We start from the raw sequence: 19469 nt of genomic DNA on the forward strand, positions 1-19469 counted from the left end.
GCCATCCACAATACGGGGATTCTGTTTGGCTCTCCATCTGGCAATCTACATTTAGAGTCATTGGACATCTCTAAGGAGAGTGAAGCTCACTGCCTCTTAAGACAAGCTTGGAAAAGCTAAGAGGATGTGTTCCCTGTTACCAAGCTTCACCTGAGCACTCATTACTCCCAGATTGTTTTTTTGTTAGAGATGAAGGACTGGGAATGATGCAGCGATTCTCCACAAGACAATGATCCAACACAATCCCAGAGGACTAATGAGGAAAAAAGAATTGATATGATTTGAATTATAGACTGTTTTTCACTTTCATTTTTATTCGGATATCCTTGCATAAAATATGGAAATGTTTTCCATAACGGCACAGATATGACCTCTCTGTGACTGCTTGCCGCCTCAGGGAGAAAGGAGAGGAGGGAAGGAAGAAGGATAGAATTTGCAGCTCAAAAATTTAAATAAAACTATTTTAAAAAAATTTTTAAATCTTTAAAAAAACAAAAACAAAAAATTAAAATTCCATAGTTTCTAACGGAAGCGATAGGTGACATTTAAGTATACTGTCAAACTAAGGTGGAAAAATTGATATCTTTCCTGACCCATGACAGAAATTCAAGTTTTCCTAAAAAGGAAAAACAAAACAAGAAAAAAACATTTTAGGGAGCAGCTAGGTGGCACAGTGGATGGAGCACCGGCCTGGAGTCACGAGGACCTGAGTTCTAATGTGGCCTCAGACGTTTAATCACTACCTAGCTGTGTGACCTTGGGCAAGTTACCTGCCCCCTTTGCCTTGCAAAAGAAAACTAAACTAACAAAAATGTAAAGAGAGAGGGGTCCATTGTTTGTGGAGGCGGAGGATGCGCCAAAAGAAAGCCTCAAGAGAAGGTTTTATGCTCCATCTATTGCGCATACGTTAATGTTGATGGGGTCCGCGGGCCCGGGGGCTGTGACCACGGGCAAGAAGACTCAGGCCCTCTCCGGCCTCAGCCGCCTCCCAGCTCCCTGGGGAACAGGCACGATGGGCCTTCCTGGCTGCCGCGGCCACCCTGGGTCCCAAGCTGCGGGTTTGGCCGCCCTGCCCTGGGGCTCTGAGACCCAGGCCTAGGCTCACACACACACACACACACACGCACACACGCACACACACAGCACTACTCTTACATATGCCACCCCATCATACTTACATGTCAGTCACACACACACGCACACACACAGCACTACTCTTACATATGCCACCCCATCATACTTACATGTCAGTCACACACACACACACACGCGCACACACAGCACTACTCTTACATATGCCACCCCATCATACTTACATGTCAGTCACACACACATCACACGCACACACGCACACACACAGCACTACTCTTACATATGCCACCCCATCATACTTACATGTCAGTCACACACACATCACACACACACAGCACACACACAGCACTACTCTTACATATGCCACCCCATCATACTTACATGTCAGTCACACACACATCACACACCACACGCACACACATCACACGCACACACGCACACACACAGCACACACACAGCACTACTCTTACATATGCCACCCCATCATACTTACATGTCAGTCACACACACATCACACACACACAGCACACACACAGCACTACTCTTACATATGCCACCCCATCATACTTACATGTCAGTCACACACACATCACACACCACACGCACACACGCACACACACAGCACACACACAGCACTACTCTTACATATGCCACCCCATCATACTTACATGTCAGTCACACACACATCACACGCACACACATCACACGCACACACATCACACGCACACATCACACACACACACACACACACACACACACACACTCACACACACCCCCCACCCCGCCACACACTGCACGCGCCTCTCGCCCGCTCCCACCGCCCCACGCAGCCCAGGGGGCGCCCCCCACCCCGTCCCCGGGCCCCGGGCCCCGCCCCGCCCCGCCCCGCCCCCCGGGGCCGCCCGGGGCCGGGCCCTGCCTCCCGGCTCGGCTACTCCGGCCCCTCCGACCCGGGCCTTAGAGGAGGCTGCGCCGGAGGCCGCCGCGGCGATCAGGTCAGGTCTGGGGGCCCCCGCCGCTTCCGGCCCCCCATCTCCCCCACGGGGGGGCTCCCGGCGGGGGGGGCGCCCCGAGCTCGAGAGGCCGGAGCTGGCCCAGGAAAGAATGACGCCCCGTGCGGCCGCCAAAGCGCGGCGCGGGGCCGGGGCCGGGGCCGGGGGCTGGGTTCTGGGGGGCCCGGCCCAGCCCGCCCCCGGGCGCCTCCTCCAGACCCGGGGCCCCCGCAGGGAGAAGAGGCAGCGGCGCCCCCCGCGCGCCCCCACCGACATGCGTATGCCCGGGGCCCCGTGGTGCCAGGTCTGCGGCCCTGGGGGGGCCCGGCCTGGGCAGGCCGCCTCCCCGGTCCGTCCTTCAGGGAGTGATGGGAGAGCGCGCCCCAGCCCTGGTCGCGGCCCCGGGCACCGACGGGCCCCGGCCCGTTCCGCCCGTTCCGCTCCTGCTTCGGCCTTGGCCAGGCCGGGCGGCCGGGTCCTCAGGGAGCGCCCGGGGCCGGGCCGGGGCCGGGCTGGGCCGGGGCCGGGCCGGGGCCGGCCGCGCCCGCCGGCCCCATGCCACACTCAGTCACTGTTGCCCAGGCGGGTCGTGGCCGGCCCCGGCGCTGCAAGAAGCGACTCTTGGCGCCGCAGGGGAAAGAGTTGTGGTCTCTCAGAGCCGCTGAGGCTGCAGGCGGCCTGGCCCTGCGGTTCCCGAGGCCGAAGCCCGTTTCCCTCCTCCAGACCTTTGTCTAGCCCGGCCCTCAGACCTGGAACTTCTTCCCGTTTTGCTGTACTATCTGCTTCTAATATTAGCGTTCAGTTGTGTCCGGCTCTTCATCCCTCCATAGGGGACTTTCTTCACAGAGATACCTTGCTTCTGACAGATGAGGGAACTGAGGCACACAGGGAGAAGTGATTTGCCCAGGGTCACATAGCTAAGATGCAGCTGAAGTCAGATATGAACCCAAGATGATTCTTCCTGACTCCAACCAGCACCCTGTATACCGTAGCACCCCTGAGCGAACTGTTTTGGTTTTGATACTTGGAGGTTGTCTCACCCATAAATACTTAAAAAAAAAGGTGAAGAAACTCCCTCTGCCAATGGACGCTGACCCTTTCTCTGCAGTTTAGAAGCTCAGTTCCCTCAAGTCCCAAAGAGCAACGTGCCTTATCCAAGGCCAGACAGCCAGTCTGCGCTAGAGGCGAGACTGGAACCCAGGGCTTTCTCCTCCCAAGTCCAGGGAGCCATGTTGCCTCTCTTAAAGCAGCTATTCACGTTTTCCAGTTGACAGGACTTTGCTTAGAAAAGGTACTTGGTAAAATATCCATTTAAGTGAATTTATTAATTTAATTAAAATCCAGAAGGTTAACCTGCCAGGTGGGCCTGCTTTGAGGCTCGTGATCCAAACCTATCAGGGCCCAATCAATGTTCTTCAGTCCCTGTGCAAGCCTTCACAGGTTCCCCGAGAGTAAAACAGTTTGGGAAATGTGGATAGACGAGTCTTGGGTGGTGCCGTGGAAGGAGAGGTGTTCAGAGTGAGGGAAGGGGAGTTCCATAATCTCCCAAAGGCAAACTAGCCTGTTCTCTTTGTCCTGATGGACTCTGGGCCCAACTTGTGATCCAGCTGCTATTTCTGTTCTATATACATAGCCATACTGTCTGTCTTACACACACATTCATTTTTGGAGAAACTCCGATAGGTTACTCAACCCAAAGCACGTTAAAATTGGGGCAGTAAACATTTCTTCATTCACCTGGTGTTTTCTGGGTTAGGTTAGACATCTTTGAGCAACTGCCACACTCTTCCAGAAGATGTTCTAAGCCTTTAAGTAAACAAGACAATGCTATCCGACCTCTGCACCTTACCCTTATCACTTTTATAGAGAAATTTGCCTAAAAGTCAAGCTTCTGTTTTGTAATTATTTCGTCAGGACAAAATTTAATTGTGAACTGAACCTTCCTAACCTAATGCACTACCCGCTTTACTTAAATTTAAGCTGCTTCAATCAATCACTAGTGTCTGCTTGTCACCTGAGAATCGCTTTCATAGGCAAGGAGAAAATAATAGGAAGGAGGTGAGGTGACTCTTAACCCACCTCCTCATTAAGATTTCTGGGTGGCTAGGTGGCTGCAGTGGATACAGCACCAGCCCTGGAGTCAGAAGGACCTGAGTTCAAATCCAACCTCAGACACTTAATAATTACCTAGCTGTATGGCCTCAGGCAAGCCACTTAACCAATTTGCCTTGCAAAAAAAAAGAAACTCAGAAGTGCAAAAAATATGTATATAGTATATTGTATTATAATAATAGATTTTTTTAATATCATAATTAAGACTTATTCTGATACAAAGGAAGGGCCAAAAAATTTTATACAGATTTTCTAGATCACAAGGGTACTGCACCCCTAAAGGAAGAGATATCTATATTCTGTCATCCTTCACCCTTATCACATAGCCAGCCCCTCCTTTCTTCCCATCATACAATTCCTTGCTGTTATTTCTTATCCCTGCCCTTCCAAGTTCCTTACAGGTTACATATTACAGCTTAGTCACACGCACTTTGTACTTCTTCTTTGCTATCTGAGAGATATTCATTCTCCGTCCTTTAGAAATTGCGATTTTCCATTTCTCATAGTACTCGTGGGATATTAGTATTTAAAAAAAAAAGAAATGGGTCTTTGTTTTTATTGGAAACTGGGAATTATGAAAGGAGTTCTGTAACTTCCCAAAGGCAAACCAGCTTGTTCTCTTTGTCCTGATCGACTCTGGGCCCAACTTGTGATCCAGCTGCTATTTCTGTTCTATATACATAGCTATACTGTCTATCTTACACACACACATTCATTTTTGGGGAAACTCAACCCAAGTTAAAATTGGGGCAGTAAACATTTCTTCCTTCACCTGGTGTTTTCTGGGTAGATGGTTAGGTTAGACATCTTTGAGCAACTGCCACACTCTTCCAGAAGAGTTCAAAGCCTTTAAGTAAACAAGACAATACTATCAGGCCTTATCACTTTTATGGAGAAATTTACCTAAAGGTCAAGCTTTTGTTTTGCAATTATTTCCAGTCGTGACTCAACTTAATTGTGAACTGAATCTCTGCTCCTGAGCCTTCCTAATCTAATCCACTACCCACTTTCAATTTAAGCTGCTTCAATCAATCACTAGTGTCTGCTTGTCACCTGAGAATTGCTCTCATAGGCAAGGAGAAAATACTGGGAAGGAGGTGAGGTGACTCCTTAACCCACCTCCTCATTAAGATTTCTGGGTGGCTAGGTGATGAAGTGGATATCGCACCAGCCCTGGAGTCAGGGGGACCTGAGTTCAAATCCGGCCTCAGACTCTTAATAAAGACCTAGCTGTGTGGCCTTGGGCAAGTCACTTAACCCCATTTGCCCTGCAAAAAAAAAAGATTCCTACCCTTTGGTCATTGGATCCAATTTATTGTTTACCACTAACCTTTACCTTAATAGCCATATACTCCCCTGTTGTATGAAGCATTCAGAGAGTGGTTAAATGGGTTTGTTTCTATTGTTCTTTTTTCCAAGGAATCATGAACAATTTCAATTATTACTCCTTGTTGTAAATGACTCTCGAAAACTGTTTTTTCTAATAAATCAATTTTTTTTAAATAATTAACAAACATTAAGTACAGAGGATTGAAAACTCTGTACATCTTAAAATTAATTCAAACCGACATGGTCTATTGCAGGGTATCATTTGTAAAAGACTTCTAGTTCCTTACAAATAACCCCAACCAGATTGTTCTTCATTAATATGAAGATGACCCTTATGGCAAAGTAGCTGTGGAGATTCATTGCTATCAGGTCTCTAGGGCACCTTTTTTTTCGATATTAATAAGGTCTAAAAATTTTTCCATACCTTTGGCATCTTTCCCTCCTTTGTATATCTTGTGTTTGGGGTTTTCAGGGAAGACTAGCACCTCTAGTTTGAGGACTTGCCTAGACTTTTTCAAGGGCTGTTCATCTACGTTTGGTGCCCATGTTTGCCCAACTCTTACCTATAGGTCTAAGAAATTATAGAATACTCAGTGTTCCCATTCTTAAAAACTGTCTTGGCAGAAAAGTAAAACCAGGTTGAGGGTAACCCACAGGCCATGAATTAGAAGGAAGTTTACCTCACACAGGCGAAAACTTCCCCCAGCAGAATTGTTCCTAGGGTGAGGAGGGAGCACAGAGAACTTGGTCAAACATCAAAGATTGCAAAGTTATCTACTGAATCCTGGCCCTTCTTCAGTAGTCCTGATCTTTATCTTGCCATTGGATAACAATGGCTCTGGAAGAGAGGTTGAGGCTCATGACTTTGTATAGTTCTGCCTCACTTCAATCCAATCCCAAATCAAGCTAACAACCCATGATATCATTGTTCCTCTTTGAAAATAAAGGATGAAGGGTAGCTAGGTGGCGAAGTGGGTAGAGTACCAGACCTGAGTTCAAATCTGTCTTCAGACCCTTAATAATTACCTAACTGTGTGACCTTGGGTAAGTCATCCTTTGGTATAAACAAAAAGCTCCTTGAGGGCATGGATGGCCTTTTGCCTCCTTTTGAATCTCCAAAGCTTACTTAGCACAGTTTCTGATACATGGTGGGTATATAATAGGTGCTTGTTGACAGTACCTAACATTTCCATTTTATAGATGAGGAAACTGACTGAGGTAGACTGAGAGGCCCACAACAAAAGTCTTGACTCCAAATTCAGAATACAGGGCTCTACACCATGCCATCTCAAGGGATTTCATGCCACTGTCTGCAAGGCCTCTTCCTGCTCTACATTGACAGTCCTATGATGAGATCACATACCTTAGCACTGCCCTGCCATTTGCAGTTCTGTTTTCATTGCCCTCCTTTGTGGTTGATTTGACTTGAAAGCCAAATATAAATCATATGCCCACCATAGATGTTAAATGTCCCTACTTTTGAAGGTAACAATTAAACAGATAGTGGGAGAAGTTTAAGCCCCAGATAATGATTTTTCCCAGGTTCGATCAATAACCAGATCATGAATTGGTTCAGTCCTGCTTGGATACCTCTTGCCTAGATGAAATTCCCATTTCCTCTTACCTCATCACTAGGCTTACTTCTCCACTAAAGAGATAAAACAAGCTATATGGGGTAAACTTGGGGCAGGGAGGCAAATCAGAGCTGACTTGGAGTAATGGGGCCTTTCTTTCGCAGAAGGCTGGGACCCAGAACCTCTCAAAATGACCAATCGGATCTACAACACAACTTCCAGGAGTACCTGGAACAAAAACGTGAACCCTGACCTGGATATTGAGAGGCAAAAAAAGTCATTCAATGTCGAAAGACTCACAAACATCCTAGATGGTGGTGTGGAATTTACCCAGAAGAGGAGACAAATTGGTGAGACAACCCTCTTATCTTCTCCCCTAACTTTTCCCTTGGCCCATCAAATAAAACTCTACCAAATTTCCTCAGTGAGGACTAATGCTTTCCATGTTCCATCATTCAAAAGACCTCATTCAAAAGTGATGTGATAGAAGACAATGTGATGTGATATCAAGTATCCATTTACAAATAGTGCTTTAAGGGTTGTAAAGCATTTTTATATACATTATTTCATTTGATTCTCATGATAACCCTGTAATCCTCACAATTTCCATTTTACATATGAGGGAACTAAAGTTCAAGAAAGGTAAAGCCATTTGCCAATAATCATAGAGATAGCAAGCATCAATCAAGATTTGAATCCAGGACCACTGACTACAAATCCAGCCTTCTTTCTCCTAGGCATACACCAAGTGTGGGTTGAATGGACCTGTAAGGGAAAAGGTCACATTTATTCAGTTTCCCTTCCACCATGTAAATACTACTTTCTAGAAAATAGCAGAGTGAGAGACCATAAGATGACCTAGTTCCTCTCAAATATAGTAGAGACACCTAAAAAATGTATTTCAATTGAACTTCCAGCCTTCTGTCAAATAAAGCTGCTTGAATTATGATTTTGCAAAAGGCACAGTAAAAAAATGATACTAGCAAGTGCGACAGTTAAAGAAACAATAATGTAAAGGTGCTATATATAATGAAACAATATACTCAAATTTATATATACACATATATGTATATATCTACACATATATACCAAATGGCATAAAATTCAGATATTCAAAGATAAAACTAAATGAAATACAAAAGATCGACCTCCATAGATAATAATTATAGGTAATTTGAGTCTCGCTTTCAGATCTTGGCAAATCCCATATTAAAATAACTAAGAAGACTATGGACCCAAGCAGAATGTCGGAACATAAATTTGATAGATTTGTAGTAATTACTGAATAGGAACTTTAAAGAGTGCATTTCATTTTTCTACATTTTTGAACTGAATATAAATAAATAAATGCAAAAAGTCAGCATTACAACACATCCTTTACGGAACATAATGTGATAAAAATAGTGATCAGTGAGGGAAATAGACAGAATTTAGAAATAAAGGCTATACTGGGGCAGCTAGGTGGCGCAGTGGATAAAACACAGGCTATGGAGCCAGGAGTACCTGGGTTCAAATCCGGTCTCAGACACTTAATAATTACCTAGCTGTGTGGCCTTGGGCAAGCCACTTAACCCCATTTGCCTTGCAAAAACCGAAAAAAATAAATAAATAAATAAATAAATAAAGGCTATACTAAACAGTGAATGGTTCAAGGGAAAATAATAAAAATAATAACTAATGTAAAGAATCACAGTGGTGAAATGATATCCCCAAATATATGGGCATGGAAGGAAACAGAGAGTAGAAAGGTCATAAGGACTAGTAATTATCATGAAAGGTGCCTTCCCTACAACCTACAGTCCAATACCCTGTTTTTGCTATAAGGATTTAAAGTTTTGTGATGGAAAAATTTTAACCATTTCATATCTGAACAATACAGTATCTCAAAACTACTTTTGACTTAATTTATTATTTTTCCCTTTTCTTTTTTTCCCAACAACCAAACAAATAAACTCACTCCAAAATATATTCCCTGAAAATTTAAGCAAAACCACCTTTTAGCATACTTGTAATTGAAATTATAAAACACTTTTTCCTTCTGAATTTACCAATTTTCAGCAGAAAAATTAGGTGCTTTAACTTTGATAGTATGGTGCCAACTTTGCTATATTTGAGATTTTCTTCTCTCAATATTGACTTCATTTAGATTGATACACTTGTGTATGTTGTTCTCTTGTGTATATTGCTCTCTTGTATATTGATTTTTTCTCTTCTTCACTTACATGCAAGTCTTCCATGCTTCTTTGAATTCTTCATATTCAACATTCCTTATAGAACAATAATATTTGATTGCATTAATATTCAAAGTTTATGGCTCTAATCATCACCAGAATATAATAAAATAACAGCACTAATTAAAAACTGAATGACCTAAGGGGGAAGGGAAGAGAAAGGAGGTAAGTAATTAACTGTGAACACTACAAATAAAGAATGAAAAGAAAAAAAGAACAAAGGACAAAAGGCAAAGAGGGTAAAGTGAAAAGTAGGTTAGGTCCCAGAGAGGTACTGATTTCTTAAATGGGGGAACTATGGGGAAGTTAGGGTTTTACAAGACTTAAAAAGTTAATAGTGGGGCTGCTAGGTGGCATGGTGGATAGAGCACTGGCCCTGGAGTCAGAAGGACCTGAGTTCAAATGTGGCCTCAAGACACTAGGCATACACCAAGTGTGGGTTGAACGAACCCATAAGGGAAAAGGTCACATTTATTCAGTTTCCCTTCCACCATGTAAAGACTACTCTCTAGAAAATAGCAGAGTGAGAGATCATAAGATGACCTAGTTCCTCTCAAATATAGTAGAGACACCTAAAAAAAATGTATTTCAATTGAACCTCCAGCCTTCTGTCAAATAAAGCTGCTTTAATTATGAGCTGTGTGACCTTGGATCCCACAGCCTAGCAAAAAAAAGAGTTAATAGCATAAAATTTAGGAACTATGATGAGTGTGGTGTGTGAATGTGTTAAAAGTTAAGATAAGATGGGTGGTAGCAATAAAATAAAGACAACCATATTGCTTTCTGACAAAGTGAATAATTTAATAAATTATCATAGGCATGAGATAAAAAATCTTTGCTACAACTATCTATCTGATATTTAATAAGGCAGCATTGATATAAGTTTATAAAAATGAGATTCGTTCCCCAAAGGAAAATGATCAAAATATATAGAACAGGCCATTCTTCAAAGCAGAAACACAAATTTTCAGTAACCATCTAAAAAACAAACTAAAAGCACTCTAGATACAATCTTATCCTTATAAAACTGAAACATAATTTAACACTGATAAGGATAAAGAGAATTCAGTATGTTGTAACACTCCTAATGGGGCTGTGAATTGATCCAGTCTTTTCAGAAAGCAACATGGCATTATATGATAAGGGTTATAAAATTGTTTGGGCCCTTTTGACCCCATGAGCCTATTACTAAAACAATCCTCAAGATTATTATTGGTAAGGTTATTATACAAAGATGATAATAAAATAATTATACTAAAATATTCCTAACAAGAATGCTTATAATAGCAAAAAAGAAAAGAAAAGAAAAAAAGAAACAACCCATAGGATTCTAAGATTTGTCATGAAGCCCATCCCCACTCATTTTAGAGATGAAAAAGGAAAGGTTTTGGTTATGCAAATGGTCATTGGCAGAGTTGGGATATGAACCCAGGTCACCTGGTTCCAAATTCACTTCTCTTTGTACTTCACTGCATGAACAAATTCTGAAATGTGAATTTAATAGGATATTTCCCTCTTTGGAGTTAAGTATGAAGCATTCAAAGAAATATGGAAAAACTCTTACTAAGTGAAATATGATAAAGAAAGAAAAATATGAAAAAGAAGCAGGACAATAATGCATCCACAAATTACAACTCTATAAACCACAATTTTACCGCAGAGGCAATTTACAGATGAGGAAATTAAAGTGATTCATAATCATATGAAAAATTGTTCTAGATCATTACTTATTATAGAAATGCAAATTAAAGCATATCTGAGGTACCATCTCACACCTCCCAGACTGGCCAATATGGTCAGAAAGGACAAAGATCATTGTTAGAAGGGATGTGGGAAATCTGGGACACTAATACATTGTTGGTGGAGCTGTGAACTCATCCAACCTTTCTGGAGAGCTAGCTATTTGGAGTTATGCTCAAAGGGCAACAAAAACGTGCATACCCTTTGATCCAGCAATACCACTACTGGGTCTATACCCTGAAATGATGATGAAAAAGGGTAAAAACATCACTTGTACAAAAATACTAAAATCAACTCTGTGGTAGTAAAATTGGAAATTGAGTGAATGTCCATCAATTGGGGAATAGTTGAACAAACTGTGGTAGATGTACGTTATGGAACATTATTCTATTAGAAATCAGGAGGGATGGGAATTCAGAGAATCCTGCAGGGACTTGCATGAACTGATGCTGAGCAAGATGAGCAGAACCAGAAAAACAGCAACATGGGGTTGATGATCAACCTTAATGAAATTGTACATTTCATAAGTGAAACAATAAGGGACAATTTTGGGATATCTGCGATAGAGAATACCATCTGTATCCAGAGAAAGAATTGTGGACTTTGAACAAGGACTATTACCTTTAATTTAAAAAAAAAGTCATCTTATGTAATCTTGCTATCCCTTATATATTTGATTTTTTTTCTTAAGGATATGATTTCTCTCTCAACACATTCAATTTAAATCAATGTATATCATGGAAACAATGTAGAGACTAACAAACTGCCTTCTGTGGGGGGGGCGGGGAGAGGGAAGCAAGATTTGGGGGAAAATTATAAAATTCAAAAATAAGTAAGAGCAGTACTGGATAGAACACCAGGTCTGGAGTCAGAAAGATGAATCCCACTGAGTTCAAATCCTGTCTCGGAAAGGTAAGTCACTTCAACCTATTTGCCTTAGTTTCCTCGATTATCAAATGAACTGGTGAAGGAAATAGTAAACGATTCCAGTATTTTTGCCAAGAAAACCCCAAATGACATGAAGAGTTGAACACAACTGAAATAACCAAACAATAACAACAAACCACAACAATAGCCACAGAGTGTGGGAAAATACATAGAATATATACAGATTTATAAGCTATACATAAGAAACATTCTGGAGTCAAGTGAGAGGCAATATGGTACAGCAACTAGAGGGCCAGCCTTGGCATCAGGAAAACTGGGTTCGAGGGCTGCCAACATTTCATTCCAATCTTAAAAAAAAATCCTAAGTGCATTTGAGCATGTTTGTGGTTGGTGAAGTTTAAATCAATAAAATTCTTTCAATAAATAAATATTTAAGATAGAGGGGTACAATGGAGAGAGAATTATAAGTTCTGAATCGATAATCGATCCACAATTATTTATGAAGTGCTGGCTTGGTGTCAAGAGCTGTCCGAGGTGCTAGAGACATAAAGTTAAAGACAAAGAAAAAACCATGTATATGAGGATAAGGTTAAAAAGGCAAGGTTGGCTGGATGGTAGAGGGTAGAAGGTGGAAAAGAGCGTAATGTATCCAGGAATCGGAAATAATGAACGTCCAGACACCATGCTAAATTCTAGGGTTTACCGAGTAGAAGAGTGATTGGGCACACCTGTACAGGATGATCTAGAGCAAGGAGAAAATCTGGGTGTGAATCCCAAGACTACTCTTGGCCTTGGGTATGTGACTTTCAAAAGTGACCACCTTTTTAGTCTTAATCTTCTAATCTTAAAGGGGGGAGCTAAAATGTCTGCCTTTGTGCCTACCTTCCCTGGGACATGATGAGAACACAATGAGGTAGGATCATCCATTTAGAATAAGTAAGCTATGGAGATGTTCTAGGTATAAAAAAGTCATTTGCTGACCTCTTGTCTCTGTTTGGCAGAGAGCATCATCTACAATGACCCCATGTTCAACCAAAAAAACAATTACTTCATGAGTCAGAACCAACGGTATGAAGCTGCCATTCAAAAGAGTATTCATTTCCGGAAGCTGATGAAGCAAAGAGGCTGGAAGGAGGATGGTGTTGAAAAAGTTTATATGTACAGGTGATCATCATGGGCAGCCAAGGGTAGGGAGCCTCTGAACTGGCTTGGAGCAAAGCCACCTTCTTCACAAAAGGCTTGGACTTGTCAGACCTAAGCTAACCTTTTTGGCAAGGGCATCAGTAGAGTCTAACAAGCTATTTATCAAGTTCTTAGCATATAGTATGTGCTTCAAAACTTCTTCCTTTGATTCTAAGACAGTGAATGGATACTTGTTGCCTCTAAGCCTGTTTGGGCCCCAGTTTCACACGGTCACCCCACCCCCCACCTCTGATATGCATGTTTGTGCCTTATAGGGCCCTCGCAGGAGATGTGGCCTTTAACATACACTGGGTCTTCCAGAATGCCCTTGAGAGCCTGGGGTCAGAGGAGCAAATCAAAAAGTGGAGCCTCCTGATATATAACTTCCAGATTATTGCGACCTATGCTCAGACAGAAATGGGACATGGTAAGACCCCAGAAGATGGTGGGCTGTGTTTTGGGGAGGACATAAACCATGGCTTGTTCAAAGGTGTAGCCAGGCACCAACTTTTGAGAGTCCTGAGAAGAAACCCAAAAGTTAGAGGAATAATTCTGTCTCATTTACAAGGTTGCCTTATCAAAACAGTTATTTATAGACTACTAACAGAGACAGCTGAGGAACCATAAATACTGTATTACCTTGCCTATCTCCTTCCACTAAATTCATTTACCAAGGATCTGTTTGGACATCCAGTCTGCACTGGTGACAAATGAGAGGGGCAATGAAGAGCAAACTCAGTTCCCTAACAGGGAATAAGAGGAGAAAGGGGCTTGCCAAACAATAGGCCCTCTAAGACAGTAACTTTACTCATTGATGGCTTGGTTTCCTTGCCTCCAAGGGACATACCTTCAAGGTCTTGAAACAACAGCCACCTATGATGTTTCCACCCAAGAGTTTGTGCTAAACACACCAACATTATCTGCAACCAAGTGGTGGCCTGGAGATTGTGAGTATCTAACCCCATCCCTTATCCCCAGCAATATGTTCCAGATTCCTCATCTTGTACCAGGAGCCCATTTCTGTAGGCATGCCGGATCAATGGAAGATGATGAAGTTTGTCATTATTCTCCAAGACCTAAGTTCAAATTTTGTCTTTGACAGGTACAGGGTAACCATAGACCTCCTCTCTGGGCCTTGCCTTTCCCATCTCTAAAATGCACTAAATGGTTCCTTCATCCCTACATCTATGACCCTGTGCCCAAGTTTATACAGTGTTAGTTGCTGAGCTGGCTCCAGAACTTAGGTGTCTTGACTCCTAGCCCCCTCTACTCCCTATTATGTCGTGCTGCCTCAGTACCTTAAACAATTTTTTTTACATTTTTGTCATAAGTCAAATTAAGGCTTCCGTTCTATTATAGTAAAAGTGGATATCACCTCCCACAAGAGATAAGACTATAGAACTTGGAAAACTCTAAGGGGGTCAGAATAAGAGTGAGTTTATAACCTACAAGTGTAAAACATAACTAGGTCCCAAGGGTGAAGAAGATCATAGGGCTCAGGCTCTGGCCCCAAGAAAAGGGCCTCAGAGTGTTGCCAATTCAGTTCATAATATTAATTTACTCAATCAGCAATTTAAACACCGTGGTCCTGCCCTCGAAGATCTTCCATTCAATCAGGGGACATAGATAAGTGTCACACCATGGACATAGATGTCACTGAGGGCTGTTGGTGACCAGGAATTCCCACTGTCACCCCTCTCTGTACCTTCTTTCCATCTGGATATTTAATCAGCCACATATTACAATCTACTCTCCACCATTTTTAAAAAATGTATTCTCAGCATTCCTTCTCTGTTGCTTTATGGAGTTTATATTAAACAAAAAGTTAGGAGAATAATTAAAATTACTGATTTCCATTAGGAAAATTCCTAACATTTAGGCAAAGATTTGGCTCTCTGATTTAATTTAATTAAATTCATGTTTATCTCATGGTCTTTTTATGATTGAAAAAAAATTCAGATTACAGAAAATGTTTGAGAAAAGCAGAAAGATGAGTATCCAATTTAAAAGACAGACCTTGGGAGAAGTTCAAAAAAGCTTTTTCTTGGAGCTCTCCTCAGTGCTGAAGAGGTGGGTTCAATGGCAACTTCAGCTCCAAGGTATCAGGAGGTCCTTGATCTTTCCTTTCTCTGTCACAGCTCAGTTCAGCCCATGTTTTCTTTTTGTTCTTTCTGTTTCTGCCTATGGTCCCTGGACCTCTGAAACTTTGCAGTTAACCACTTTGAAGTCTTCTGTCTCTGCTGACAGACCCTCAATACCCCAATTCCAAACTAGCTATGTTTGGGTCAGACTATGTGTGATCAAGTCTCCCTTACTAATCTGAACACATTTCTGTGGCTCACACCCAATGATCTTCACAATGTTCATATTTTCACTAAAGTCTCTGATCCCTGACTGACTCCTAGAGGTGCTGATGACTTATTCACACTGAGTTTACTTAATTCATAAGTTTGATCTCTTTATAATTGTCAAATTCAGGGTTTAAAACTCCCCCCACCCCCCAGGCACCAATACATGAGCAAGGAAGGCATTCCTAATTGGGGGATTAGGAAACACCTCCTATAGAAGCTGATGCTTAAACTGATGCTTGAAGGAAACTAGAGATTCTAGGAGAAAGGTAAAGAGTGAGAGTTTCTTAGGGCCGGGTACATCCTGGCAAAGGCATGAGTCATGAGATGTGAGAGGCATCTGAGAAACCCAGTTTGGCAGGGGGATCTGTTGTGGAATAAGCCTAGAAAGATTCAGTTCAATATATGTTTATTAAGAATTTACTGTGGGGAGGCTAGGTGGCGTAGTAGATAAAGCACCGGCCTTGGAGTCAGGAGTACCTGGGTTCAAATCCGGCCTCAGACACATAATTACCTAGCTGTGTGGCCTTGGGCAAGCCACTTAACTCCATGGCCTTGCAAAAAAAAAAAAAAGAATTTACTGTGCAAAGCACTGGGGTGGTAGGTGGTGGGACCGGAAGACCAAAACAACACAGTAATCTCTGCTCCTCCAGGAACAAAACAACATGTAAATAGAGAGGACTGCTCCCCTCCCCCCATTTCCTAAATGGGAAAAAAGTCTAATTTATTATATGAACACCAGGTGGCAGTCTTTTCCACACTTTCCAAAAAGGACAGACCAAAGGTTAGGTTTTTTTTTTAATTGGAGGCAATCAGCATTAAGTGACTTACCTAGAATCACATAAGGTTATTGCTCTTTCCACTATGGTTCCATCAATGTAGGGATTTCCCCCATCCCCACCATCTTATCCAAGTCTGCCTTTCCCATAGATTTCCCATGGAAGACTTGTTCACCCCTTCCTCAAGGTGTTTTATATTTGCCCTTGTGTTATTATACCTTGATCAGACTGGAGAGTTAAAGATAGAAGGGAACTGTACCCTGCCCCACCACCACATACAACCCTTTCTTAACTTCTCTGCTTGAAAAGACAGTAAGCACCACCATCCCTCCTATCACCCAGGTTTCCAACCCCATATATCCAAAGAATTACCAAATCTTGCTAAATGTTTCTAGCATATTTTACAAATTTCTCCTTTAACCCTCACAATTCTACCCTGGATGACAGGGGCTATTATTATTGGGAGGATGTAACTTGCCCGAGGTGACCAAGCTAGGAATCATCTAAAGCAGGATTCAAATGTGGGCCTCACTCCAAGTCCAGGGTGGCATCTTATCTTTACCTCAACATCCTCTCTCTCCACTCACAAGTCACCACCCTAGTTCAAGTCTTTCTTATCCCTCACCTGCAACATTTCAATCTCTTACTCAAAGGGGTGCATACATCCAGTCTCTCCTCTCTCAGAACTCTTCTCATCACTTCCAGATTGATATCGGAAAGTACAAGTCTGGTCATCTATGGTAAAATAACAACTCCTCTGTTCAGTTTTTAAAGCTCTTCTTTCTCCTCCTAAAGTCTGACTTCGGCCTACCTCTCCAGGCTTATTGCCTGGGCAAATTGGTCCTTTAGGAATGCCTCTCCTCAACACCACTTCAGACAGAGCCAAACTTCCTTCAACTCATGTCGCAAGGGTTCCCACAGAAAACTTTTCTGTAACCTCTCCACTCTCAGGAGATACCTTCCTCCCAGAAATTACTTTATATTGAATTTCTTAACTTCCTCCATTCTCATGGTTTCCTCCCATAGACTAAAAGTTCCTTGACTATAAAGGGTCAATTTGTTTTGCTTTGGATCCCTGGTTCTTCCACATTTCCTACATGTTTGATGAATAAGCAAACCCCTTTATGGTACAGATGAGGACACTGAGGTCAAAAAAGTCAGTTAAGTATTTATTAATCATATTGTATGGGCCAGGGACTGTGCTCAGCACTGGGAATACAAAAAGGGGGCAAAAAACAGTCCTGTCCTCAAGGAGTTTACAATCTAAAAGGGGCGGCAAGCAGACAAACATATATACAAACAAGCTATATATGTATATATATGTGTGTGTGTGTATATATATATATATATATATATATATATATATATATGAAATAGGAAATAAGTCAGAGGGAAGGCACTAGAATGAAGAGAGAGTGGGAAAAACTAGGAGTCAGTAGTCAGAGCAGACAAGGGAGAGCATTCCGGGTCTGGGGGATAGCCAGAGAAAATGCCCAGAACCACCAGATGGAGGCTCTTCTTTGTGGAACAGATGGAAGGCCAGTGTTGCAGAGTACATTTTGGAGAGGGAGGTATAAGAAGACTGGAAAAGTAGGAGGGGGTTAGGTTATAAAGTACTCTGAAATGAAAAACAGGATTTTGTATTTGATCTTGGAGAAATTCACTTGCCTCATGGAGTAGGAGGGGAATTAGACAGAACAGTGCCTTAGGAAAATTGATTGGACAGCTGACTGGAGGATGGACAGGAGTGTGGAAAGATTGGAGGCAAGCAGCGCCACCAGTGACCATTGCAATCATCCAAACAGAAGGTAGAGGTCCTGCCCTAGGGTGGTGGTGGTGATGTCAGAGGAAAGAAGGGGGCATGTTCAAGAAATGTTGAAAAATTGACAAGTCTTGGTATTAGATTAGATATTGGGGCAAGAGGGCAATAAGAGGCAGTGAGGAGTCCAGGATGACACCTAGATCGCTAGCCCAGGAAAGATGGCAGTGCCCTCAGTAGTAATGGGGAAGGTAAGAAATGAGGTGTTTGAGGGGGAAGATAAGTTCAGGCTTTGATATAATGAATGTAAGAGATGATCCATCCAGTTCAAGATGTTAGAAAGGCAATTGGAAATATAGGCCTAAAAGTTAAGGCTGGATAGGAAGATATGAGAATCATCAGCATAAATATGGTATTTAAACTTATGGCTACTGATGAGGTAAAGCAGAAAGAGGAGAAGAGGAAGATCCTGTGAGAAGCCCACAGTTAGTGGACAATACCTGGAAGAGGATTCCACAAAGGAGACAGAGAAGGAATAGTCAGAGAGGTCAGAGCAGCATCTCAAGGAGAAGTGAGTGATCCACAGTGGCAAAGACCAAAGAGGTGAAGGAGAATAAGGAGGGAGAAAAGGCCAATTAAGAGACAATCAGTCATTCTGGAGATGGCAGTCCCTGGGGAAGGGTTAGATCAGAAATCGGATTCTAGGGGAGTCAAGAGAGAGAAGAGAGAATGAAGGCACCTGTTGGGAAACAAGATGATGGCAGGGATGGGCAGATCAAGGGAGGAAGGATACTTTTGCAAGATGAGGGAGATGTGGATGTGTTTGTAGAGAGTAGGGAAGAAACCAGTAGACAGGGAGAGAGTGAGAATTACTGAGGGGGCAATCTCTTGGAACAAGCAAGGAACGGGATCCCTTGTGAAGGTGGAAATAAAAGGACTCTTTATGAGATCACCCAGACAAAACAGAGTTTGTATTCCAACCCAACTCACCAGATTCCAAATCCTTAGCAAGGAACTAATCCTTGAATGGAGCTAAATACTTCCAAGGGGCAGTGGCATGTGGGACATCTAGACAAATGTATGGCTATGGGAAATCGAAACCCAAGTTTAGGTTACAAACTTCGTAAGCAGAATAAATGAAGGGAAGAAATATGAAATGTCTGGGGGGGGGGAATCATATGAAGTCAGATAAGGAAGAAATTTAAATTTGTATTTTATCCTATTGGTAATAGGGAGCCACTGAAGATTCTCAAATAGGGGAGTGGTATGTTCTGACCTGGGCCTTAAGAAAATAATCTTGGCAGCTATGCAAAGGATGGTCAAGAGAAGAAAGAGACAAATCTGAACGCTAGGCTGATGGCAGCAATTCTTCCTCCTCCTCAGGGACAAAAGCTTCAATGCACTTTTTTAAACATGTATTACCAGCCTTTTAAAAAGCCTTCA

At 42.4% G+C, this 19469-nt stretch overlaps 1 protein-coding gene across 2 annotated transcripts in view; it reads left to right on the plus strand.

The window, feature by feature from the left end:
• Nucleotides 1-1985: 1985 nt before the first annotated feature.
• ACOX2 (acyl-CoA oxidase 2) overlaps nt 1986-19469 on the plus strand; it is a 46555-nt gene continuing 29071 nt past the window's right edge. Inside the window, exons 1-5 of one of the 2 annotated variants that reach the window (XM_074198859.1) lie at nt 1986-2087; nt 7267-7449; nt 12960-13122; nt 13416-13567; nt 13980-14087. In XM_074198859.1, the coding sequence (XP_074054960.1) occupies nt 7290-7449; nt 12960-13122; nt 13416-13567; nt 13980-14087 (583 nt within the window). In that variant the 5' untranslated portion in view covers nt 1986-2087; nt 7267-7289. Of the gene's footprint in view, nt 2088-7263; nt 7450-12959; nt 13123-13415; nt 13568-13979; nt 14088-19469 lie in introns of both variants that reach the window. The other variant, XM_074198858.1, reaches the window with a different exon arrangement.

This window comes from Macrotis lagotis, chromosome 8 (genome assembly GCF_037893015.1).
Source record: "Macrotis lagotis isolate mMagLag1 chromosome 8, bilby.v1.9.chrom.fasta, whole genome shotgun sequence".
Lineage (NCBI taxonomy): Eukaryota > Metazoa > Chordata > Mammalia > Peramelemorphia > Peramelidae > Macrotis > Macrotis lagotis.